This window comes from Xyrauchen texanus, chromosome 23 (assembly GCF_025860055.1).
Source record: "Xyrauchen texanus isolate HMW12.3.18 chromosome 23, RBS_HiC_50CHRs, whole genome shotgun sequence".
Classification (NCBI taxonomy): Eukaryota; Metazoa; Chordata; class Actinopteri; order Cypriniformes; family Catostomidae; genus Xyrauchen; species Xyrauchen texanus.
This window is the reverse complement of record NC_068298.1, coordinates 31,841,979-31,868,552: the sequence shown is the minus strand read 5'-3', so window position 1 is coordinate 31,868,552 and position 26,574 is coordinate 31,841,979. Positions and strand designations below refer to the sequence as shown.

The 26,574-nt window shown below is 39.4% G+C and overlaps 1 protein-coding gene across 3 annotated transcripts; it reads right to left on the bottom strand.

Annotated features, from left to right (window-relative positions):
• Positions 1-807: 807 nt before the first annotated feature.
• Positions 808-26,574, bottom strand: zgc:154054 (Alpha-1,3-mannosyl-glycoprotein 4-beta-N-acetylglucosaminyltransferase B-like). 3 transcript variants are annotated; one of them, XM_052089263.1, is made up of 15 exons: positions 26,276-26,574; positions 24,233-24,385; positions 22,019-22,150; positions 17,326-17,459; positions 11,692-11,738; positions 11,463-11,576; positions 11,213-11,288; positions 11,001-11,115; positions 8,643-8,773; positions 8,441-8,548; positions 8,006-8,199; positions 4,728-4,806; positions 3,534-3,609; positions 2,064-2,176; positions 808-1,452 (listed from the first exon to the last, which is right to left on the bottom strand). In XM_052089263.1, the coding sequence occupies exons 1-15, from the start codon at positions 26,361-26,363 to the stop codon at positions 1,435-1,437; spliced, it is 1,578 nt and encodes a 525-aa protein (XP_051945223.1). In that variant the 5' UTR covers positions 26,364-26,574; the 3' UTR covers positions 808-1,434. The 3 variants fall into 3 exon arrangements, 2 of the variants coding, with proteins under 2 accessions (XP_051945223.1, XP_051945225.1); XM_052089265.1 differs by lacking the exon at positions 24,233-24,385; XR_007967301.1 differs by lacking the exons at positions 808-1,452; positions 4,728-4,806 and having other exon boundaries at positions 2,142-2,176.

The window sequence follows — 26,574 nt, the reverse complement described above, 5'->3', positions numbered from 1 at the left end:
TCTTTAAGACTTGACAGTAAACAGCCACTGTTATGATCTCTGCTCTTGACCGACGTGCTCTCTTGATGTCATCTCACTGCTCACCTCTAATGGGCGGGTCTACGGAAGTAATAAGATAAAGTAGGCGTTGATGTGTTTTTGTGGAGGCGATCAGATGCAAATGTCTTCCACAGTGTGACATCACAATGTGGGGGAAGTAGAGAATAAGTCGTTTTGGCAGTAAGAGGAAGTTTTAAGTTCTGAAACTGAAAAGTTACTTTTGATAGTACAATGTCTTATGTGGCAAAAGATCGAGCAAATTTGATTCCTCATGTCATGACCCCTTTAAAGGTTTAATTCACCCCAAAATGAAAATTCTCTCATCATTTACTTACTTATCCCAGATGTTTATGACTTTCTTCTGCTGAACAAAAACAAAGATTTTTAGAAGAGTATCTGAGCTCTGTAGGTCCACACAATGCAAGTAAATAGTGGCCAGAATTCGGAAGGTCCAAATATCAAATATATTCAGCTTAAAAGTAATCCATACAGCTCCACCGGTTTAATCAATTGCCGCTTTTCCACTAACGGGCCAGTGTAACTGGGGCTATCAACTAGTCAGCCTGGGCCAATAGTCTCAGACTCTCGAGCAGCAAGATCGAAATAGATCTGCATTCCCACCATCAGACTAAAAGCCCCACAGCATTGCCCTAAAAGCCTCCCTTAATATGCCACCCATAATCATATATATATATTATATATAATGAAACAAATGAATTAAATCAACAAGAAAGCACACACAATGATACCATGACAAGTTTGGTTTGTAAACAGTAGATGTTTTTGCCATTTATTTGGAATTACCTGTGCTGAGACATTGGTTTAAAATGTAAATGTAAATTGGTGTAAATTTCAGTCAAATATTCTGTTCAATACCATATCAACACAGTCTCTTTTGTGCATGGTCCCTCTGGGCATTTTACTGTTGTTCACAAAAAATATTTAGAAAACAATATGAATAAACAGAAAATCAAAGACTCCTAATGGACCACATTAATAAAATTACAATGTTAACACTTTTTCCACCCAGTTCTATGAAAGAGATCATGTTATTCAGTATTATTCACATTTACATTTATGCATTTGTCAGATGCTTTTATCCAAAGCGACTTACAGTGCACTTATTAAAGGCACAGTCCCCCCCGGAGCAATCTGGAGTAAAGTGCCTTGCTCAAGGACACAGTGGTGGAGGCTGTGGGGATCAAACCAGTGACCTTCTGATTACCAGTTATGTGCTTTAGCCCAATACACCACCACCACTCATGTATTCACGTAGCAAGATGAATGGCACACAGAAATGAGATTCCTGTCCAGAACAACAGGGTGTGCTGCTGTCCATCACAAGGTATTGAATGTCCCTGTCACACTGCTGCTCAAATGTCTCCACTCTGCTCATCAAACTTTAATAAAGATCTGTCAATGAGAGAGATGTGACTTTTAAGCAAACCTTAGATACTGTTTCACAGCTGCAAACAAGACTTAAATGAAACTGACAGTTGACCTGGCTGTCAGCGGGTTACAGGTTGCAAAGACTGTTAAAAATACCATTGAATTTATTGAACAACTTGTTGAATCAATGAATGGAAATAATTTCCAAGAATTTTGCATAGGAAACAAATGCAAATTAGATAATGCATTCACAAACAAAGACAATTGCTCCTTTCATTTGTTGAGTCTTGTTGGGTTCTTGACTAAAGAAAGTGGACAGCTTCAAACTCAGAACAGTTGTATGAACAAAAAAAAATGTATGGTCAGGTTTCTAAGTAAATAGAACTTAACATGAACCGCAACTGAATTTTTTTGTAAATTGTATTGCACTATAAATAAATGAGTAATTTTCATGTTTGGAGGAACAAATTCCTAGTCCAAACAAGCCCTACAGGTGCAACACTGGTTATGTTTGTCACACAGATGACTGATGACCACCTCCTTTGTTTGTGCTAACCAAGCACTTGTTATGGGATACACTGTAGATGATATACTGTAGATGATATAAGTGTGGCTATCTGTTATGAACAGCTCACCTCACTAAGAAGAACCCAGACTTCAGAATCGGAATAAACCATTAGTCGTATGGCCGATAAGTTTTGCAGTGCCCCATCCACATCTCCTTCAGCTATTCCATTATTGAAAGAACCTACACACACACACACACACACACATTGACATTTTGATGATGAATTACAGTGATGAGCTGACCTACAGATTTCTTCTCTATCCAGGTCATCTCGGACTGATTGTTTCTTTGTGGATTTGAGTGCAATTGCTATGTTCATAAATGCCTAAACCGAACTATATGGACCGAACTATCTGAACCGAACTATCTGAGAAAACAGACCAGGTTCTGAAACAAATGCTCCAAACAAGCCAGGTGTGAAAATGCCCTTAGGAAGTGATTCATGGAGTGACTTGACCTTGTGAAAGTTTGTGACTGTGCATTTATCACCTCAAGGCTTGCCGACGAACGACGTATGTCCATATGTAGCTTTCATTAAATGAAGAAATAACGTTGAATAAAAACAGACTGTTGTGGCTCTGTTTTCTGATGACATGTTAGTGCAGGAAAAACGCTTGGTGACAGAATCACTTTAGATTACAATCAGTATGTGATGATGCAGCTGAGAGCAATGAAAATGTTCAGATCAGATTGACATCTTGTCAGTTCTTCAGTAAAAGAAGCTCATTGGTCACTTGACGAGAACAGAAGACCCCGCCTTGGTGACAGAGTTGGATTTGTTTTTTTTTCAGTTTCTGAAGCCATTAATTCAGCAGGGAGCACTGCCAGTCAAGTGATTAACAATCTCTCACTGGTAGACCCTAATGCAAACATTGTCTCCCTCTGCCTTCCTGGCGATTATGTTAATGAAGCGTCAACCTGAAAATCACAGGAAAATCGGCTAGTGTGGTGCCGGCTTTAGTCTGTCTCAGATAGATTGACAACTTGATTTCAAAATGGATTTCTTATGTTTAATTATACGAAAATAAACAACAAAAACTGACTTCTCAGGCTTTTTCAGCAAATATTGATATATGCTATGCTATATAAATATGCATATCATGTAATTACATTTTCTTATCATAAATCACACTGAAACCTCCTGATGTCTAAACAAAAACAAAGCTTTAACATGTTATGTAATTTCTTCCAAAGCAAACATTATTGTATATTGCATGACCATTTTCTACAGCCATGTTGCTTATTCACTTTCCTTGGAAAACACTGGTTTTCACACACATATCCTGTTCTTAGATAATGGCCATGAACACACACATGTTTTTTAATCAGTGAGAGCCCTGTTTGGTCATTAATAGTCATAAAACTAGACAAGAAGCTGGTGTGTCATTAAATTCAATCTGACGTTTACCACAAATCAATAAACCAAGTTCATTATCAAAGGAATGGGTGCCATTCAGATGCTTGTAGTTATGCAAAATTTTACAAATCAGTAATATAGGAAAGAAAAACAAAAAATAAACAAATGTTGGTTGCGTACCTATCACGACAAAGCCGTCGGTTGAGGGTTTACAGCAGGGCAATTCTCCTCTCTTTACCCTCTCTATCACAGAGCTCTGTAAAAACATAACAAATCCTTAGCAGGTCTGAAGGTGGATTTAGCTTAAACAAGATCTGAAAGAAGTTAAAGAAATAGTTTTAGATTTGGAGGTTGGCTTTCTGTTTAATTAGACAGGTGCTTGGTCTGTCAAGGAACATGAAATTAAAGGAAGGAAAGAAAGGGTGAGGTCACATACATCCAACATACAATGCAAAGTCTGAAAATATGACATCAAACAAAGCACCTTTTGATATAATGCAGTACAAATTATTCAGAGGCTACCAGGGCGATATCTCAGTAACTATGTTTTGAGTCAAAAGTTCAGTTAAACAAATGTGTGTTTTCTCTAGCAAAGGGTTACTATGTTGGTTTCAAACACCTAGTTTAAAATACTTGTAAGTTCTTATAATAATGTTAGATTTTGTTGTATTCTAATATTTGAGAACTTTCCAACAACATATGACATGGCTATTTGATGATTTTGATGTTTTACCCATTGCAATAACATAAATGATAAAATGGAACACTTCTGATTTGTCAGCAAATTCCAAAGAACTTGTTCAGTTTTGGCCATAATGCCTACATGCATTGTAAAGTAGAGCTTTTTACATTAAAATTATACCTATTTTGTGCTGGTCAAGACTGTGGTTATTAATATTTTGATCATTTTTGTTTTTTCTCGCAGGCCTATCTGTACTTAAAGAGTTACATTTAATCCAACAAAACTAAAATTCCAATATTTATTTTCTGTAGTTGTGGGTAAACAAGTGAATATAATACAACCACAAGGAATACATTAAGACAAGGGTTAAATATATAATAATATTAGATTTTTATTTAAAAGTTAAACTGTGTTCTCGGGACATGAGTATTTTTTCATAGATGTATGGTTGGGGCAATTTATCACGCATTTCAATTTATGCTAATTTATTAGGTTCTTTAATGGCAGGTTCCACTGTGACAACTTACCCCATAAAGTGTGTCATCATGCCCCGATGTATCTTACATAACACGCACACACACACACATATCAGATGCAGACACAAATGTACAAAGACACACAGGGATTGGGAGTGCATGCTTTGTAATATATCTTGGAAATCTATGAAAATATTCCCATGGAATGACACTTACATCAGAAGGAAGCCCCTCCACTGTTGTGCTGTAAAACTTGTCACCATTTGTTTCAATATTACCACTTCGAAAAAGGTACCTAGAAGTGAGTGGATAAAAAAAAAATAAAAAAAATAATATATACACTGGCGGCCAAAAGTTTGGAATAATGTACAGATAATGTATAGTCAGGACATTACTGACGTAAAAAACAGCACCATCACTATTTGAAAAAAGTCATTTTTGATCAAATCTAGACAGGCCCCATTTCCAGCAGCCATCACTCCAACACCTTATCCTTAAGTAATCATGATAAATTGCATATTTTGTACTAGAAAATCACTTGCCATTATATCAAACACTGCTGAAAGCTATTTGGTTTGTTAAATGAAGCTTAACATTGTCTTTGTGTTTGTTTTTGAGTTGCCACAGTATGCAATAGACTGGCATATCTTAAGGTCAATATTAGGTCAAAAACGGCAAAAAAGAAACAGATTTCTCTAGAAACTCAGTCAATCATTGTTTTGATGAATGAAGGCTATAAAATGCTTGAAATTGCCAAAAAACTGAAGATTTCATACAAAGGTGTACACTACAGTCTTCAAAGACAAAGGACAACTGGCTCTAACAAGAACAGAAAGCGATGTGAAAGGGCCAGATGTACAAATAAACAAGAGGATAAGTACATCAGAGTCTCTAGTTTGAGAAATAGACACCTCACATGTCTTCAGCTGACAGCTTCATTGAATTCTACCCGCTCAACATCAGTTTCATGTACAACAGTAAAGAGAAGACTCAGGGGTGCAGGCCTCATGGGAAGAATTGCAAAGAAAAAGCCACTTTTGAAACAGAAGAAGAAAAGTTTACAGTGGGCAGAGAAACACAGACATTGGACAACAGATAATTGGAAAAGAGTGTTGTGTATCTTAACCCCATTGAGCTTTTGTGGGATCAGCTAGACTGTAAGGTGCGTGAGAAGTGCCCAACAAGACAGTCACATCTATGGCAAGTGCTACAGGAATCTAGACAAACTGACAGCTAGAATAACAAGGATCTGCAAAGCTGTAATTGCTGCACATGGAGGATTTGTTTATGAGAACTCTTTGAAGTAGTATAAGAAGTTTTTTTTTTTACTGAATAAAAGTACCAATTGTTTTCCAAAAGAGCTAAATCTGTACATTATTCCAAACATTTGGCTGCCAGTGTGTGTGTGTGTGTGTGTGTGTATATATATATATATATATATAAAAAAAATCATATTTTGAAAAACAATAAAACATTTTTATTACATTTTAAATTGTAATTCTTTTTTTTTATTCAAAAAGGCAATGGTAATGCACGTACAACGATTTGCCCAAAGCTTTCCAATTTAAGTCAATTTTTGTCAACTTTTGTCTATGTTTTAACTACAATATAATAAAAGACAATAAAATAATTCTTACACCAAGTAATATAATGAATTAGCCTTAACTGTTGGCTGTTCACAGTTGCCAAGCATTGTAACAACATGTGTACAGAACGTGTACACTTATCAGCATTTTACAACAGCTTTGAACACACCTCCTTCCAGTCAAAATCTATAGTAGGATCTATCAGAACTGTTTTATAACTTGTATTCCCAGAACATTCCTTTAAAATTCAGTGGTGACCCTAAGCCACTTTCAAAGAAAGAGACTTTTGGTGCTGTTTTGGAGCTTACAAACAGTACTAAATGAATAGGTAAAAAGTTAAATATGCAATTCAAACTATGTATTAAAAACTGTGCAATTATGTTAAACAATGAGTAAAAGTAGCAAGCTATATTTGTTTAACATGTCTCTGGGACTGCTGTGGAGATATCGTTATGGTCTGCTGCATTTCACATATAGCACAGAATCCAAGATATCACTCTTTTTCAAGTGACAGATTACCTATAGTTTTAATAAAGCTGGTATTGAGAATGTTCAGGTTTCTTTCAAAACCACAATGCCTACAACAGCTAACCCCAACTAAGTTATAATTAAGTTTTGGGAAGTTCTAAAATAGCACAAATGTAACTGTATTTTTGATTAGGGGCATATGGAAAATAGAGCTGTCACTGTGCATTCAGTTCATAAATTAACGTGGCCACTATGGAATATCCTGTTCTGAAGAAATTAAACAGAACCCACTGGGTTCACATTCACTTCACATTCTTCCAGCAGGCAAACTGTCTAAAATTAGAGGACTCAAGATGACAGTTGGGTACATATACACTGCTAAAGGGACATGTTGAGATATGACATATATGAGATATGGCCTCAGATTGAGACTATGTATGACATACGACAGTGGTTAGCTCACAAACCTTATTTTTCAACCACAGAGCACAACTGTTGGCGTCCGGAAGTTAAAATACCATTTATATTCAATGAAAACATATAAACTTAAAAAAAGACCTACTATCAGTTCGGAGATTGTTAAACAAACATATACGCTTCTGTAGAAGCCACAATCAGTGTGATTTCAACTTAATTTTTTTCATTTTTTATTAAATAGCCAATTTTCAAGTAAAGAACTTCATTACCCATAATCCTGAAGAGAAATCCACCAACCAGAGAAGTCAATGTTACCATCGAACTGACAAGACAGCAACAGAGCATCCGCTCCCTCCCGGGAACAATTTTGAATCGAGTTCACATTCTCAAAAAACATAAATTTGTATATATCTGGAGTTTGGTTTGCATAATCAATGGGTCAAGCTCGAATGGTCTCTGACATGTAATCTGTTAGCCAACTTGCGTACTCTCTCTTTGTCTTACATTTAAATTGCCTCCATTGTCTGCAGATAAGCTGGCTGCACTACAGCGCGTTACAAGAGTTTTCTCTCAGAAACCCTCCTCCACACCAGCATCAAAGGTCTAGTTGTTTTTATGCTTAAAATCATTGACTATATGTCAAAGGTTTTCCATTGTACCATTTCAGATTTGATTAAGTCTTTCGCAATGCTCCATGGGATGAATGTTCCAATTCAACTTCATAAAATTATTTAAGTACACAGTCTTGATACTTTGTCTTGTTTTCTGATTTTCGTACACATTACTGTACGAAATTACTGTACACATACAGCTTCAAATCAATGTTTGTAATGTTGTGATTTATCTATGAGCTGGTCAGTTTCGTTCATGTCATAAAACACTTTAATGAGGAATGTTTGAAGGGGAAAATTTTTCCGGAAACCAAAGCAACTAAAAAAAAAGAGTTTGGTCACTGTTGCACTCTATTGTTTTGTTTTTTTGCTTGTATACTCAGCAAACATATGTCCATTTCTATTGTCTCACCCTTTGACAGCTTCAGGTTTGGTAAAGGTGATGAGGATGTAGTCTCCTTTTTTGGGTGTGAGGCCCCAGAAGAAGTTCTTCCCACTATAAGCACTCTCCAAAGTGTAAACCTGATAGTGTTTCAGATTGCTGCTGAGTGTTGCGGACGGGTTAGTGTGGCCTTTGAACAGCACCTGTTTCCCAAAGTCTTTATCCTGCACATCACATATAAACACAAAACTTAAGTTTACAGACTGGGGGCAGGAGACTTTAACACAACCTCCTACCAAAAATGTTATTTTTTCCACTGTTTACTTTTACATTGCAACACTTACAGCTTTGTACTAGCTTGACCCAGCTTTTCTGGCCAAATGTGTATAGCTACCCTTGTAAAATAACTCAAAATAAGGTGCCATAAGCGCCTTAAGCCTGACTGGAAAAATAAGTTTTACTTACTTTAAGTTTTTGAATTTTTCCAGGTAGAGATGAATGCAAACCGACGTGCTGAAACAGGGAGGGTTTGTAAGTTCTCTTCAGTCTGGCCTTCTCATTATTGCAGTGTTTCTAAGCGTAAAAAGAAAGAAACTGTGAAATGCCCAACACCAAATGAGCTGAGATTAAAAATGGGAGGGAAAAAAACATTATCATCCAGACTTACTAAATCTTTCTCTGGGTTACAAACTTTCACCCACAGGATGTGATCAAGCAGCCAATCAATAGGTTTGTCTTTGTGGAACATCAGAATGAACTCCAAAATCATTGGCAGATCCGATGTCCGGAAAAGCTTGCCTGAAGTATAAAATATATCAATATAAAATATAAGCACATGAGCAATAGACTCAATTTCTGCAACCTGGTCTAATAAAATTTCTATACCTACATTTTTGCAAAAATATTTTTATCTCATTGCTGGTATCGCAGTACTTTTATGGTGAATTATATACTAGGGATGCTACATCAACATATTTAAACTACATGAGAGTGTGTCCAAATCTCAAATACAATGTTGTCACATGAATTCAACTAAAATGTTCAAAGAGGAAATGAAATAGAGAACAGATTACTTTAATTACAATGGACCACACAAGTTAGAATTCTAGTTTCTCTTTTTCAATTCCAGATAAATTCAAATATAGCAAATAAAACAAAACACTTTGAAGAGTGTGCCTTTAAGTGAAAATTCAGTAATACATTTCTGTAATATTAACGGAAAAAGAATAAAAAAATGCTACAGTAAAAACATTATAATATTTTAATGTGTAGTTGTCTTAACATACAATAAAAGTTAGTATATCAAGTTTTTATTATTTAATAATATAAACGGTGAAACTTAAAATATAAAGACTAAACATTACATCCAGTAAAGCCTGAAACATGGTCACTGTATTTTTAGGGTAAATTTCTATAAACCACAGCTGCCAGTATTTTGCCATAAATGTAACAAATTTCTTTTTTACAGCATAATTGTGCTGTTATACTGATGGATGTCATGGCTGTGACTGGGCCATCTGCACAAGGGCACAGGTTACAGCCTTGCTGATATTTAGTACAACAGTTTGAATGCAAGTGCGATTTTATTTTATAAACAAAGTTAAGCAAGGGAAATCTAGTCAGCCAGTTGTTTTCGCAAAATAAAGAATGATCAGGACACAGATGCGAAGTGGCTACTAACCAGATAAATAAGTAAATGGGCATAAATATTGATTTGCATTGAAATTATGTATTTATTAAAGAAAGAAATTGCTGAACAGCTGTAATCAACATCCGGTTTGGGTCAGAGTCCTGTTGTTTACTTTGTAAAAATGACTGTCTGACTCATCATTATTCAGCCTATTACAAGAATACTTGCCAAATAATTAAATAAATTGACATGAAACTTATTTTGAGTTGAAATTATTTTATTTGCTTACTTTCTGTGAAAGCAAAGTGATCCAAGAACCAGTAAATACGGCTCGCAATATCCGAATGAGCGGTCTGAAACGTGGATGTGCGGTTGTTACTGAGAAATCTCAGACCGCAAGTTGGTGCCACTGACCAATAAGAATAGGTCTGTGTAAAAATGTATATTATTACACAGGTCTGTGTAATAATATCAAGTAACACGTTTTAGCCAGCTATTTTGTCTATTTTAACAACAACCATTCCAAACAAAGTCTAAGTAGGATCAAGCATTGTGTGTGATGTGTCACTGTAAACACATACAAGAGGAGTAATACAAACAGTGAAGTGTCTCAGTGCTATTATCATAAATATCAGAAATCCCTGAAAAGAAAAAATGTGTCCAATCAGATTACATGACCTGAACTATCTATTCTATATTAAGAATTTTTCAAGAAGAACAAGGTTTTTTTTTGGTTTTCTTAACAAGATAGTTCTTATTTCATTAAATTCCATTATCTTTTTTTTTTATTATTATTATTACATTTTTATCCTCTTTTCTCCCAATTTGGAATGCCCAATTCCCACTACTTAGTAGGTCCTCGTGGTAGCGCTGTTACGCACCTCAATCCGGGTGGCGGAGGACAAGACTCAGTTGCCTCCAGTTCTGAGGCAGTCAATCCTCGCATCTAATCACGTAGCTCATTGTGTACCCTCCGCAATCTACACACAACTTACCATGCACCCCATTGAGAGCTAGAACCACTAATCACGACCACGAGGAGGTCACCCCATGTGACTCTATCCTTCCTAGCAACTGGGCCAATTTGGTTACTTAGGAGACCTGGCTTGAGTCACTCAGCATGCCCTGGATTCGAACACGTGACTCCAGGGGTGGTAGTCAGCGTCAATACTAGGCCCCATTATTTTCCATTTTCAACCCTCTTGACATTGACTAATAAAATGGATCTTATCACTATTGTAAATGCTAAATTCATAAAGTAACAATCACACTGCACAATATCCATAGTTTTACAATGAGTCATAGGTCCATGTGTACAACATCTGCACAAGTGAAACTACTAAACAAACAAAAGAGAGTTTAGAAATGCTGAACAGAAAGAGACAGCACACTGACCAATGAATCCCAGCTGGGAGAACTCCAGGTAAAGCCACTCCTCGGCAACCACATTTCCGGTATATTTTTTAATGGACTGAGAATATCCTTGCTTAGCGATAATATCATCCTCAAGCTGAAATACATTTGAAAAAAAACCCAAACAAGTAATGATAAAGGAAAAGTAATGTAAACTAGTTGGTACCTTTACATGATAGTGTTTGGGCCCTCACCTGAACATAGTATGTTCCCTTATTCTGGGCATACAGCATGAGGAAACTATAGTCCAGGTTCTGCTTGGTCCTCCATCTAAAACCAAAATAATTCACGTTTCACATTATTTCCAATACTGAACCACTGACTTAGTGAATTAGGTTGTCACAAAATCAGCGACTCTTCCCTTGAAATTCAATCAAAGAATTTGCATTTGAGACGGATGTTAATGCCAAGTGTAAACAGGGTAGGATAGATGAAATCTCTAACCTGACTCGCTCTTTGGAGTCTCCAAAGGTTTCCCTCAGGGCACTGAAGTCTGGGTAGAAGTAAGGTGAAGGGGAGATCACCTCTATCAATCCAGAACTCACAGCATCTGGGAGACTACAGAGAAAGAAATACACAAGGACTTATTGAACAATTAACTGCACAGTGATACTGAGATTTGAACAATAGAAGCATCTCTAATAAAATAGATGAGTAAATGGGCATCACTCACTTGTCCCATAAACTCTGCACAACAGCATTCACAAATGTTGCATTTGTCTAAGAGAAGAACAAAAATACATGGAGTAAGTGCATGAAAATAACAGAGAAAGAATGAATGTAGCTTATTTTGGTTTCTCAAAAAGAGCAGTTGATGAAATACAAATAAAAAGGTAACACTTTACATTAATGTTCCCTTTGTTAAGGGTTTATAAAGGTGATCATAAATGACTAAATATTAATTTGTATGCAGATATAACATCAATCAAAATATTTGAACTTTTACTGCCAAATAGTAAGCATTTCACTTACATGTTAGAAATGTCTAATTCATACACTTATTCATATTTCCATTAATAATAAAAAAATGTATGCCCTAATTCATGATTTCTGTCACAATGCAGCAAAAAATAAATAAAAAAATAGATTAAAAAGAGGGATTATGTAATTTTGCAAAAGTTTGTTTTGTGTTTAAATTCATTACTGTTATGTCTTGACTCTGTGTTATCATTTTCCTTGTCACGTTGATGTCAAAACAATGATGCTCATATTGGTTAACTTGGTGCCGTTCCTCAAATGTAGTTCTGTTTCATTCCTCCTTACTGCCAGAGGCGATGATTAAACACTAGTGGATTACCGCATCAGCATCAAGATAGGTCGAGAGAATATACCAACAAAGTCACGTAGTGACGTAGGCTGAGCCTCGAGGATAATAGCCACATAAGCTCAGCGTCAGCCTCTTTCGCTTTCTCGCCTGATAGAGATAGGTCGTTATTCTTTGTGTGATTCTATGCTGTCAACTGAGGTTTACTAGAGTAGTGAAGTATCGTCCTCTGAAGCTGTGACAGTGCGCTCATAAGCCTTTGAGCAAATCATGCTGAAAAGTTGGCGGTCCCCTGCTAACTTAATTATATTAATCTCTGTTTGGATTTTTGTGATGCGCTGTGCTCCTCTGTGCAATCCGGCAGCCAGTCATCAGAGTGTGGATATATTCTCTTTTACGTTTTTCCATGAGCGTTCCTTGCTGAACTGCCTTTCGGTTCTATCAAGAGGAATTACTTTTTTGTTCCTCATCACGGTATCTCCCCAGGCTATTTACCGCTCTGCTCACCTTAGCCTTTTGGTTCTATCCGGGGGTGGTTTTGTTAACGAAGTGGTCATTGCTCACAGTTCTATTACCACTAGCCTCCAACTGACATGTAATCTGTATCCCAATACTCTTCTCCCTGACGACGACCACGATGTCTGTCCACCTTGTTTGGGAATTTAGCATTTGAGAGAGGCTATCACGGACCAGTGCTTGCACTGTAGTCTTTTGCCTTTGTCAGAGAGGCTCTGTCTGGTTCTGTCTAGCTGGGTTAGACCCTAATTCGAAGTGAAACTTGGGGAGTCAGAGTTACCCCCCACCACACAGATTCGGAAACATTGTGCATCTGTGGCAGCCGGTGCACCCCATCTAAGAAAAAGGCAAATTCATGGAGCGATCGTATCGAGGAGAATTCATTTTCTAAGACAGTTGCTGTCCTGTAACTATAACACAGGAGGATGAGGATAGTTCAAGTAAAATAATTGGGGAAGAGCCTCTTGACTCCCCTTTTTCTTTCAAATCATTCTGACTTTGAAGTACTCTCTACTAGTGATTATGACTCTTTTTCATGATCAGATGGATGCTGTGGATGTTACTATTCAACCTTCCCAACAGGATGTTCGTTCTGGTCTTTTAGCTGTGAGGGGTTCTAGTGGGAAATCAGTTCAGTCATCAAGACAGGCTCCGTCCTCTTCGGATGACACTTTGAATGTGCTTCGGATGGCGGTTGCTCCTCTATGGCTGGACAAGTCACCTGCCCAACCAGCCCAGTCCAATATCTTTTTTAGACAGTTCCCAGCTGTGACTTCCTTTGTAATGCTACCAAGCAAAGATTTTGTGTCAGAACTTTCTAATGACCTCACAGGCTCTAGTGCACCTAAGCACAGATCAAAGAGCGTTCATACACTAGTCCTATGGCTGAAGCAGATTCCATCGGGGAGGGCCACGCTCCAGAAATAGAGCAGCCTGTCGCAGCCCTGGTGGTGTCACCTGACGAGGCCATATGGGACAATGTGCGATGCACCAGTGTCTTATGTGGTCGCACAATCTTGCTCCTGAAAAATCATACAAATCTGCTGCCTATATAACCCGTGCTGAGAATACGATCTGTCAATTACTCCTTGCTACAACCAGTACATTAGAGTATGCAAAAGTTCCTGCAGATGGCTCTTCTGACTATGGGCCATGTGACCCGTGAACTAAGTACTCTTACTGCCACACATCTGGCAGCCCGCCGTCGAGTGTGGCTTGCTCAGGCAAAACTGCCTGATTATTGTAAGCAGACTCTGCGGGACCTCCCAATCGTTCCTGGGCACCTCTTTGGGTCTAAAGTTCCAGAACTGCTAGAAAAGAGGGTGAAATTGTCTGAGGACTCTCGTCAGCTGACACAGGTGTGGCGCAATCCTGCCTTTAAGGTGATGACAGCTCAAGCTTGACATCGCTTCCACCAGCATCCTATACCACTGCATCAGAGGCCCCTTGCTGCTGATGATGCTCGATGTTTTCGGCCTCCTCATCGGAAGTTACCAGGGGAACCATGGCAGCACTTATTTGGACGACTGGCTGCTTTGTGCTCCCTCAAGGCATCAAGCTGTCCGCAACACCACACTGCTTTTAGAGCATGTGCAGAAACTGGGTGTCGCTGTAAATGAGACAGAGTTCTCTGATTCCGGCGGAATCGTTTACTTTCACTGGAATGACTCTGGACACTCGTGCAACTTTGCCACTCTGACACATGCTCTGGCAGGCAATATTCTGTAGCTCTTTGCTCGTTTCTGGCTGGGAACAAAGTTGCCATACAGAGTGTTACTACAGCTTATGAGGATGTTGACTGCTGCCACTTCTGTGATTCCACTGGGCTTGCTCCACCTCATTCCTCTCCAGTGGTGTAACAACAGTTTGCGGTTGAACCCACCAGACATCATCATAAGTTGATTGTTGTTTCCCACCATTGTGTTTATGTTTTGACTTGACACAAGGGATTCGCTGAGAGATTTAAATGACAGGTGTACCCCTAGGGGTCGTTCCTTCTTGTTGGGAAGTGATCACGACAGATGTTTCCCTCTGGGGGTGGGGTGCAACATGGAATTGCAGGGATATTTGTGGCTGTTGGACTCTAGATCAGTCCACGGACCATATCAACCTCCTGGAGTTATGTGCGGTTTTCCTAGCCCTGCAATATTTATGGTCTGACAACACCTCAACGTTGTTCCACCTGAACCATCAGGGTGGTACGAAGTCATTGAAGTCCTTGCAGCTCATTCACAAGATTGTCACCTGGGCTTTTCCTCGACTAGCATGACTGAGGGTGGTTCACATCAGGTAGCAGATGCTCTCTCAAGGGATCTTCTGCATCCAGGAGAATGGAGGCTTCACCCAGGTGTGGTGCAGAGTATATGGCATCAGTTTGGTGAAACAGAAGTGGATCTTTTCACATCAGAGGCGACACCCATTGTCGTTTGAGGTTTGCGAGGACAGAGACATCCAGCCAGTCAGGGCAGATGGACGCCGGTGTTTGGCACCCGGATTTAGCCCGTCTGCAGCTTTGGGTTTGGCCTCTGGGTCCAACCCTCTTCTAACTGTTGTGAACCTGCTGTTGTTCATACTATTGTTAGTGCTAGGGCTGCATCCACATGTTAGCTATACGCTGCACACTGGATTTTTTCTCTTCATGGTGCAGGGATCTTGGGATGGATCATACACACTGTGAGGTTCCAAGAGTTTAGATTTTTTTTGCAACATCTCTTAGATGCAGGCAAGGCAGCTTCCACATTAAAGGTATACATTTCAGCAATTTCTGTGTATCATGTACCAGATAATGGTTCTACTCTTGGTTCCAATAATCTTGTTTGTAGTTTTTCAAAGTTTGCGAGACGTTTAAGGCCAGCCCACAACCTCCATTTTCCTGTGTGGGATTTATCACTTGTGCTTGACTTTCTCTGTTTGCCACTGTTCAATCCTTTGAAGACGGCTGACCTTAAGTGGGTATCTTTGAAAACTGCCTTTCTGTTGGCCATTGCTTCCACTAAGCAATGAGTTACATACACTGCCTGTTAGTGAGTTGCGTTATGCCTTGCCAAATCCCTAATTTCTTCCTAAAGTTCTGTTTCCTCAGTTCATAAATCAGTCCATTTATCTAGCTGCTTAGTGTTTGTCCCAATCAGATGAGTCGAGGGATCACCTCTTGTGTCCTGTGCGAGCCTTGAGGTGTTACATGGATGCTACCGTTCATCTTAGACAAACAGATAAGCTATTTGTGTGCTATTTGGTGGTGTCCAGAAAGGTGTCGTTGTATCTAAACAGAGATTGTCACTTTGGATTGTGGAGGTGATCACTCTGACATACAAGAAAGCCCAAAAGCCCATGACAAGAGGTATCTCTTGTCATTCTACTAAAGCTGTGTCTACTTCTTGGGCTGCCTTTAGAGTCTCCATGGCGGATATCTGTGCAGCTGCTACCTGGGCTGCTCCATGTACCTTTGCTCGCTTCTACAAGGTCAATATTGCTACCCTCATGCAGTGAGTTCAGCGGTTCTTCAGGGACAGCCTTGAATGTTTTTCAGGTGAGTGGCATTCCTCATGACTATGTTAGTAGTAGTCATCCACTAGTGCTTAAGCACTGCCTCTGTTGGTCAGGAGGAATGAAACAGAATGCTATTTACGTAGGTAACTGTGGTTCTGTAAATTCCGAATGACCGGCAGAGTTATTTGTCACTCAGAATGGGCGAAAAATATGTCCTGAGGCTGAATGCTGAGCTAATGTGGCTAATATTCTTGAGGCTCAGTCTATGTCACTTTGTGACTTTGTTGGTATTCTCTCAACCTATCTAGCTGGTGCAGCGATAATCCACTAGTGCTTAAACACTGCCTCTGCTGGTCATCCGGAATTCACAGAACCACAGTTACCTACAGTACGTAACTAGCACTATATCTAAAATCGAAAGAAAATGAACAAACATTTACATTATAATTTATAAAATTACATTTCAGGACACCCAACACATTTCATCTGAATATATTACAATTTTCCCTAAAGCACAGCAACAATCAAACAGTCATGACATTTGAAACATTTGTGAATTAAACTGTGTACTCACAGGTCCAGTAGTGTTTAACTATCGCATCTTTCATAAAAGTTATTTGCAAAGCTTGAATCATATTGTGACTGGTTCACAAACAATCCACGCTGATATGAGCCAAAAACACATACTATCAACGCTTTTAATTCTTTCATTCTTTCTTTAATTCTTCTAAATCCAAATAGGCATATGAAGGTATTTTGTATAGTACAATGACCTTATATGTCAAAATATCAAGGAAAATATTATTCCTCATGTCATGACCCCTTTAAGAATTAAGAAAGCTTTTAAATTATTTAAACAACAAATAAAAATGAGGAACACAAAATACAAAAAGAGTTCAAATGGAAACCTCATTATATTATAAAATATAGACATAGTTTATTATACCATACTTCTGAATGTATCCTCCTTACTAGTGCAATAAAACAGTTAAAGCAGGGAGCGTTATAAGAGTCCAAAGAACACAAGAGCAGAGTTACCTCGGCAACAAAGACTATAATGACAATGTCCTTCCTTTCTGCAGTTGAAAGGTCATACAGTAGAGATTGGAGTGTGTTCACAAGATAACTCTGTTTCTGCCGCTGTACAGTGGGAACTCCTAACACCAGGGACACTGTGTAAACAAGCAAAATAAAATACCTTTTGTGTCAGTGTAAAACAATAAGGACCTATATACACTGCCTGGCAAAAAAAAAAAAAAGTTGCTGTTTGGATTTAAGGCAATGTCATGATCTGGTGTTGTTTCAATTGGTCAGGTGTAGGCTCAGAAACATTATGCAGCAGTAAAATGAAGTCAACTGAGTACCTGAATGTACTGAAAGACCAGGTTATCCCATCAATGGATTTTTTCTTCCCTGATGGCATGAGCATATTCCAAGATGACAATGCCTAGATTCATCAGGCTCAAATTGTGAAAGAGTGGTTCAGTGTTCATGAGGAATTATTTTCACACATGAATTGGCCACCACAGAGTCCTGACCTTAACACCATTCAAAGTCTTTGGGATGTGCTGGAGAAGACTTTACGGAGTGGTTCGACTCTTCTGTCGACAATATCGGACAAAAATTATTGCAACTCTGGACAGAAATAAATGTTGTGACACTGCATAAGGCTGTCGAAACAATGCCACAACGAATGCATGCCATAATCAAAGCTAAAGGCAGTCTAACAAACTTTTCTTTATTTTGGTCAGGCAGTGTAATGACAAGGTAAAAGCACACAATTAAAACTAGATTTCTAAAGTAATTTTTTGTAGAAAAAGTGAGTGGTATTTGCCAATGCAAAACTTGCTGCCGATTCTGGAGTTTGCCTCTATACACTTCCCCAAGTCAGAAGAGCCCCACCCCTTGTTGGTATGATGTTCTGGTACCCTGATTTACCTGGGGTACTTTGTTATGCGGTTTCAAGGGTGTTCTTGGTAGTTGCTAGGTAGTTGTTGGGGTGTTGGTGGTTATTAGGGCATTGCTAGGCTTTTGCTAGGGTATTCTGGATGGTTGTTAGGGCGTTGGTTGTAATTAGATAATTGCAAGGGTGTTCTATGTGAGTTGTTTTTTTGCGGGTTCTGGGTGGCCGCTAGGGTGTTAGTGGATATTAGGGCATTGCTAGACGATTGATAGGGTGTTCTGTGTGGTTACAAGGGCACTGGTAGGTGGTTGCTAGGGTGTTCTGGATGGTTGCTAGTAAGGCTGAATGATTAACCAAAATTAAATCTCAATAAGACCCAGTGCGAAACCGTGAGGGCTGCGATTTGATTAACGAAAAAAATGTCTCAATGGCTGTTTAGTTTGTAGTGTGTAGTACGTTCTAAAATACATGTAAACAGGATCATTGCATTATACATGTGGTTTTAGAGTGGTTCTGTGCTCCATACACACAAACGTCCTGGTTACTTCCGTAATTACTTCCCTGATGAAGGGAACGAGACGTTGTGTCAATGAAGAGACACTAGGGGTCACTCTTGGGAGCCTGAGACACCTCTGATCTTTCATAAAAGGCCAACGGGAATTGGCGAGTGGTATTTGCATGCCACTCCCCAGAACATACGGGTATAAAGGAGCTGGTGTGCAAACCGCTCATTCAGGTTTTGTGCTGAGGAGCCGAGAGAGAAGGTCCCGGCCATTTCAGCGGGTAGTCAAGCGTTGTGGCAGAAATGTGGCATTTCGAGTGGAAATACATCACATGGTCTTGATGACTCTTTTTTTTTTGTCTTAAGTATGTCATGTGGAGAAGTCCCATGGTAGGTCCTACCCAACGGGGGAGGATTTTCTACAAACATGGTGACTGGGACAGAGGGGCCTCTGCCCAAGGGAGACGCAGTTTACCAACAGGGAAAAGTTTTGCGGAAGATATACATCACAAGGAGTTACCTACGGGGAACCAGCACGTGCGGAGCACCTACCCCAGTACAGGGCTTAGTTAGCGCGTGTACTGAGCCAGCAGAGAGTTTCTCCCAGGAGGCCGCCACACTCCTGGTAGAATGGGCTTCTAGCCCTGTGGGAGACGGCACGTGCTGAACGTGAAATACCATAGCTATGGCGTCACTAAGTGGGTGATCCTCTGCTTGGAGATAATGCTTCCTTTCTGCTGTCCACCAAAGCAGACAAAGAGCTGCTCAGAGACTCTGAAGCTCTGCATGTGGTCCAAATAGATGCGTAAAGCGTGCACCGGACACAGCAACGTCACGGCTGACACGAGGAGCGTGAGGTCCGAGAACCAAGTCTGGGTGGGCCAGTAGGGTGCTGCTAGGACGGCCTGCTCCTCATCCTCCCTGACCTTGCACAGGGTTTGTGCAAGTAGGATCACTGGGGAAAACGCATAATTGCATAATGCAAGGGGCCAGCTGTGTGCCGCGTATATACCGAGGGTTGCCTCGGTCTGGGCGTACCAAACCGGCCACGCACACTGGATATGTGACCCAGGGAACAAGAAACTTTTGGTTAAACAATTTACTAGATAACGACTGCAACCAGGAATAACACACAGACGGCATCTTTAAAAAGACGTGTCTTTAAAAAGACATTTCCGTGTGTGCCGCTCTTTTAGAATATATTATTTTAGGATTTATACTCGTTTAGAATATACTCTTTTAGTTTGTTTTGCCGAAGCGCCCAGGGGCGATCTCTGCAGTACACCAGTGCAGAGGGGGGAGAAGCTGCTGTAATGCGCCATCAGAATCCAGCAGAGGTGAATGGAAAGCTGTGGGAATTCAGCTCAATGAATAGCGACTGCTCAGCTCTGAAGAGAAAATCTGAATTAACGGTTTGCACGCCAGCTCCTTTATACCCATATGTTTGGGGGAGTGACATGCAAATACCACTAAATATTGGTCTTTTATCAAAGATAAGAGGTGTCTCTGGCTCCCAAGAGTGACACAACGTTGAGTGAGTAACAGATAGGAACTCTATCTATCTGTTGCCCTGGGTGACAGATGTGCTCTGAGATCAGCCCCAGATTTACTTTAATTGCCCATTTGGATAATTTCCCATACCTCTATATTTGGCCGCTACAATTTACTATATACATTTAAAATAACCCCATGAGAGCGGGTTTTAATTGAGAGCATTTCACTGCATTAAAAGGCTGTTGTCAACTGAACTTCAAACAACATAAACCATTTTAGAGGACACAAATGTGAACACCCTTTCTAGAACAGTATTTCTGGTTTGCAGTAATGCATGGGCAAAACATGGTTTAATTTTGGTTAAAAGGAACCACACGTTTTTTTGTTTTATCTTTATCATATCGCAGCTCAAATCGCAATCACATTTTTTTTCAAAATAATCTCAATTAGATTTTTTGTCCAAATTGTTCAGCCCTAGTTGATAGGGCATTGGTTGTTATTAGAGCATTGTAAGGGCACACTGTGTATTTACAAGGGGATTGGTAGGTGGTTGCTAGGGTGTTCTGGGTGGTTGCTAGGTGTTGGTGGTTATTAGGGCATTGCTAGATGATTGATAGAGTGTTCTGGGTGGTTGCTAGAGAGTTGGTTATTATTAGAGCATTGCCAGGGTGTTCTGTGTTGTTTCAAGGGCATTGGTAGGTGCTTACTAGGGTATCCTGGGTGGTTGCTAGGATGCTGGTGGATATTAGGGCATTGCTAGGCTTTTTCTAGGGTGTTCTGTGTGGTTACAAGGAAGTTGTTAAGCAGTTGCTATCATGTTCTGGGTGGTTGCTAGGGTGTTAGTGGTTATTAGTGAATTGCTAGGGTGTTCTGTGTGGTTACAGGGGAGTTGGTAGTTGGTGGTTGCTAGGATGTTTGTATGGTTACAAGGGAGTTGGTAGGCAGTTGTTAGCATGTTCTGGGTTGTTGCTAAGGTGTTGGTGGTTATTATGGCATTGCTAGGGTGTTTGCATGGCTACAAGAGAGTTGGTAGGCAGTTGTTAGCATGTTCTATGTTTTTGCTAAGGTGTTGATGTTATCAGGGCATTGCTAGGCGATAGCTAGGGTGTTCTGTGTGGTTACAAGGGTATTGATAGGTGGTTGCTAGGGTGTTCTAGGTGGTTGCTAGAGCATTAATTGTTATTAGAGCATTGCTAAGATGTTCTGTGTGGTTACAAGAGAGATGTTAGGCAGTTGCTTGCGTGTTCTAGGTGGTTGCTAGGGTGTTAGTGGTTATTAAGGCATTGCTAGCAAATTGCTAGTGTATTCTGTGTGGTCACAAGGGTGTTGGTAGGCGGTTGCTAATATGTTCTAAATGGTTGCTGGGTGTTTGCTAGGGCGTTAGTGGTTATTAGGGCATTGCTAGGTAATATATATGGTGTTCTTTGTTATTACAAGGCATTGGTATATGGTTACCTGGATGTTCTGTGTTGTTACAAGGGCATTGGTAGGCGGTTGCAAGGATGTTTTGGGTTGTTTCTCGGTGGTTAGTGGGGTGTTTGTGGTTATTAGGGCATGGCTAGGTATGTCACTAATCGGATACTAGTGTGCTAGTTCATTACTAAATTGTTGCTTACTGGCCTGAGTACTTTCCAGCCATTGTTTTGTCCACCAGGCAAACATTGTAAGTCCAACTGTTTAGTGCTCCACTTTTTATAACACACCTCTACTCAATAAAAATTTATTTTTAGGTATCATACATGTCTGTAGCCTAAATGGTGCTAGAATGAGATATGCAGCAAACTTCTGTCTGGAGAATAAAAGAATGAGTGATATGAGGGAGAAAAGATAACCTCCAGTGCGTCCCTGTCCCAGGTGAATGATGGGATTCAGACTGTCCTTGTGCTCTTTCAGGTGGGGCAAATAGAGGAGGGCATTTGGCTGTGTGAACAAAAAGCGCCAGAGTGTTCTCTCTTGCCATAGAGCTGAAAGGCAGAAAATCAAAGTTCTGAATAATGAAATGGACACTTCTATAGAGTGCAACAGTCTGGTTCCGGAAGTAAAAATCCCATTCATTTATATCATCGACTAATTGATTTTCAACTATAACTTATAAACCTTCTGATTCAGACCTACCGCGAGCTCCAAGGTTGTTCCTCGATGGTGTATGCTTCCGATGAATCCATTTGTCTGCGTTATTTGAACTTCATTGTTTAAAAATCGGATTTTAAGTGGAATTCATGGCAAACAACTTTACTCATGGCACAGAAGAGAAAGCTTCACCAATCAGAGAACCACAGCCAACGAAGTCCATGAAACGTGCCTCAGAGTGAGCGCCCACTCTCATAACACACTGTGTTTATTCACACTTAAGCTATTAAACTAACTTAAATTACTAAATATATTTGTACATATCTGAGTATTTTAAGATATGATAAAATATATTGTTTATGTAAGGGATAATCCATGGTTTTGTGCCGGGTGGTTCTTCGCATCCACGTTGTGCATTTAAAATAATTTAAATCACACCTAGTTGTGGATTATTCCGCTTATACCATGGCCACTTGACAGAATTGATTATTTACAGCTGTAACATTTGTTTGTAGTGCAAATTTTGACTGGAAGAATAAAAAAAATAAAGGTACATTTTATCTAAGGGCCGTTAGCTCTGCAGCTCCGCCTGTTCAAAATCAGACACAAAAGGCATTATTTAATTTTTATTCATTGTCATTTTCACATTAATGTGGAAAAACTGGCGTTACAAACGTCGCAGTGACAGTAAAAGTAGCACTATATAATAAGGCAAAAACCATTCAAAATCATTCAAAACCTGTAGATTTAGACATCTGAGACATTGGTAGGCCTATACTATCAATCAAGGCAGCATTATTGACTGAATTAATTACATCACAATTTGTACCTGCATGGTAGCTACAAACAAACAGCGCTTCTCCTTCAGCGTTTGTGTCAGAGATGTGTGAGCATGAGTGGGGCCGTTAGTGGCTATAGGCGCACTTCAGTGCAGCAACATAACATTAAACAACACATTACAGTTAAATCGCCTTGCTGGAGAGCAAAAGAGCATTTATTAGGTCCTGATTTCAATCTCTCACTTTCCGTGCAAAACAAGCTGAATTCCATTATAGTACTCTGTAATGTTATGTTGCTATGGTTACAAACAGCACATTACTATCGAACGGTGATTGAAACTGACCGGAACTACCTGTGCCTTCAACGGTTTGAACTGCATGATTCCAGCCAATCAGAATCAAGTATTAGAACAGACCATGGTATCCACGTCGAAGTGTTCCTGCTTTCAGTTTCCGGTCACAATTGTTTTCACTCGCATCAGCGTATATTCTTAGCAGGCGGCTGTGGCTCAGGTGGTAGTGGTTGGCCACTAATCGCAAGGTCGGTGGTTCGATTCCTAACTCACATGACTCCACATCACTGAACCCCAAGTTGCTCCCAATGGCAGGTTAGCGCCATTGGGAGCAATGGCGCTAACATAGCATGGCAGCTCTGTCGTCATTGGTGTGTGTGTGTGTGTGTGTGTGTGTGTGTGTGTGTGTGTGTGTGTGTGTGTGTGTGTGTGTGTGTGTGTGTGTGTGTGAATGGGTGAATGAGACGCAGCGTAAAGCGCTTTGAATACCGCTAAGGTTAATAAGGCGCTAATATGTGCAGTTCATTTAGCGGGTAATGTCATGTTTAAGGAATTACATTAGTAAATATTGTCAAAAAACATGCAGATACTTCACAGAGTCGAGATGACAGCTTTTTTACCGACAGTGCCTCAGCTGAGTGTGTAGATGTCATGAAGTGATGGTCAGAGGCTAGTTACACTGATATAATTAATTATTTTTAGTTGTTATTTCAGCCAACAATGGTCAACAAAGTTTGTTTTCGGAGCTGGCTTCATGGCATACATTTCTTTTAAGAAGGATTTAAAATAAAGTATATGAAGGAAATGAATGGGGAAAACACTTGGGAACCTAGACGGCTGAATAAGTAGGCGGGCACTAATTGCGCACTATTACAGGATGTGTTTCATACGTGTGTGGACTCACCTGAGGAGTTGCTGGATGTGAGATTAAATAAAGCTTTGTTGCGGTTTTGAAGTTGATTTAGCACTTTAAGTAGTTCGTGTGATAAGGCCTCCCCTCGTTGCTCTGCTTGCATTAACCTGCTATAGACTAAATTGAGCTGCAACGGCGAGTTATCTGGAACATAGGACCCCCCCCAAAAAGCAACAATCATGGTTACAGTAAGACACTTAGAATGGAAGTAAATAGAGCAACAAAAAATATATATTTTTTAACCCTAAAGGACAACCACAAGACATAACGATAGGGAAAGTTTGATGGAATAGCTTTGAGCTTTATAATGTTTTTGTGCCGTTGTAACGTTTGGCAGGAGGAGGCAGACGAGGAGTGAAGATCTACATGCCGGTTTATTAATCAAAAGTGAAAACAAGACAAACAGGAACAAAGGAAACAACCACGATGGGAAAACTGAAATCAAAACATCAGGGGTACACGAACAGGATGAACACGGCAAGACAGGCACGACATCTACTTCTCAACATGAGCAAACAAAACATCCACAAGGGGATAACAAAAATTTAAACACTAGAAACGGGCACAGCAGGAACACAGTCAAATACACCATAACATTCAACGATCGACAATGACTGGGGAACAAACAGGGTTTAAATACACAGACATGATGATAACAAAACAACAATCAGGTGAGAACAATGACAGAGTGATGAGGGCTGGGAATCATGGGAATTGTAGTTTTAAGACAGTTGACAAGTGAAACACTGAGCAGACAACGGGGAATCGTGACAGCCATATTACTGTAGTTTTCATTAATATTTTTTAAGGTTGGATATTTATTAGGTAAGCTACTTTCATAAATTTCATCTGTATCTGTTAATGAGCAGCAAACGTTCCTCTTTGGTTTGTTGTACTTTGATGTTGTTTGGCATATTGCCATAATTCTCCACAGTGATCTCCTACCCACAATAAAAAGGTTAGCACTTTTAGTCTTAAAAATGATTTCAACCACGTGTGTGGCAGTGGTTGTATTTTTTAACTGCCTAAACTTCAAAATTGTGTTTCATGTGGCATTATATTATATTGTACAATAATCCTATGCATATAAGTGTAGTTTTGTTCCCAGAAAACATTTTAAGTAAATAATAATAAAAAATACATACAAAAACTCATTGTGTACCCATACAGAAATACTGTATATGGCCATAATAAGACATAAGCCTACTGTAAATTATAGTTCATCAATATATTTACAATGTACATATTCAAATTCCACTATTATTTAGGGAAATGTTACATGTTCATACATATATCAAATTGACCATATCGGTATTTTGAAATGTATCTTTCATATATGTACAAGTAGCCTATGTGACACTTTTTATATAAGTGAAAACCATACAAAAACACATATTACAAATGTGTTTAAAAATGTATCACGTTTCTGTATGGGTATCCGGCACATAGAGATGTTTAACATCGACAATTTACTTAATTTATTTATAAGGGCCGATCTACTGACTTTGTAAGGTGAGTCTAAAGTGAATGGTTAAGGTAAATTCTGACTCCCTTTCAAATGGAATTTAAATTGAATGGGCCACACTCGCAGTTATTAGAATTCCATTCCATTTTAATTCCGCTTTAATACATTCGAATTCAGGAACTGAAATGGAATCTACAAGGAACTCTTTTAATTAAATCATGAACTGCGCACAACTCAGACACGAGGCAAAAATTCCGACAATTTCCTGGTGTTTAGGAAACATACAATTCTACTAAAGGGGCTTTAAGCTATCTGTCTAAACTAGAGACTGGCAATAGAGAACTGTCAAGTTCTACCACTGGTGTTTAACAGAGAGTGATGAATTAGTGCTCGTGACAGTTCTTACTATAAGCTTACAGCCTCATGACGTGAAACCGAGACTATTTTATATTTCTCAGAGAACCCAGTCACTGATTTACAGCTTCTTCAAGATAAAACATGACAGATTGGCAAAAACATCTTACAACATTTACACTCTACCACACATGATATACTGACCTCTAACTCACCTGGTGGTGGCACGCGCCACGATGTTAACATCAACGTGCAACCAAAAAACCCCAAGACGAGTACAAGTTTGCCATGCCAGACCCTCATCTCATCTCGTTCCACTGGAATACAAGAACACGTATTCCCCTGGGGAGGCTAAACTCCTCAAAATAGTAGAAAGAGGGTGGCTGTTACTTTTCCGTGACGTCTGCTCGCAATCAAAGACTTTTGACAAGATTAATTTTAAAAAGTCGTCCAACTCATTTCTCCAAAAAAGGCCGGCAGCATTCACTCTCATTTACGTATCGAAACAGGTAGT

Coding starts and splice junctions, on each gene's coding strand:
- zgc:154054 (XM_052089263.1), bottom strand. CDS start 26,363: ATGAGGGTCTGGCATGGCAAACTTGTACTCGTCTTGGGGTTTTTTGGT. Junction 17,460..22,018: donor GGGACAGGGACGCACTGGAG/GTTATCTTTTCT, acceptor TTGTTTACACAG/TGTCCCTGGTGTTAGGAGTT. Junction 11,289..11,462: donor GACTCCAAAGAGCGAGTCAG/GTTAGAGATTTC, acceptor TTTTGGTTTTAG/ATGGAGGACCAAGCAGAACC.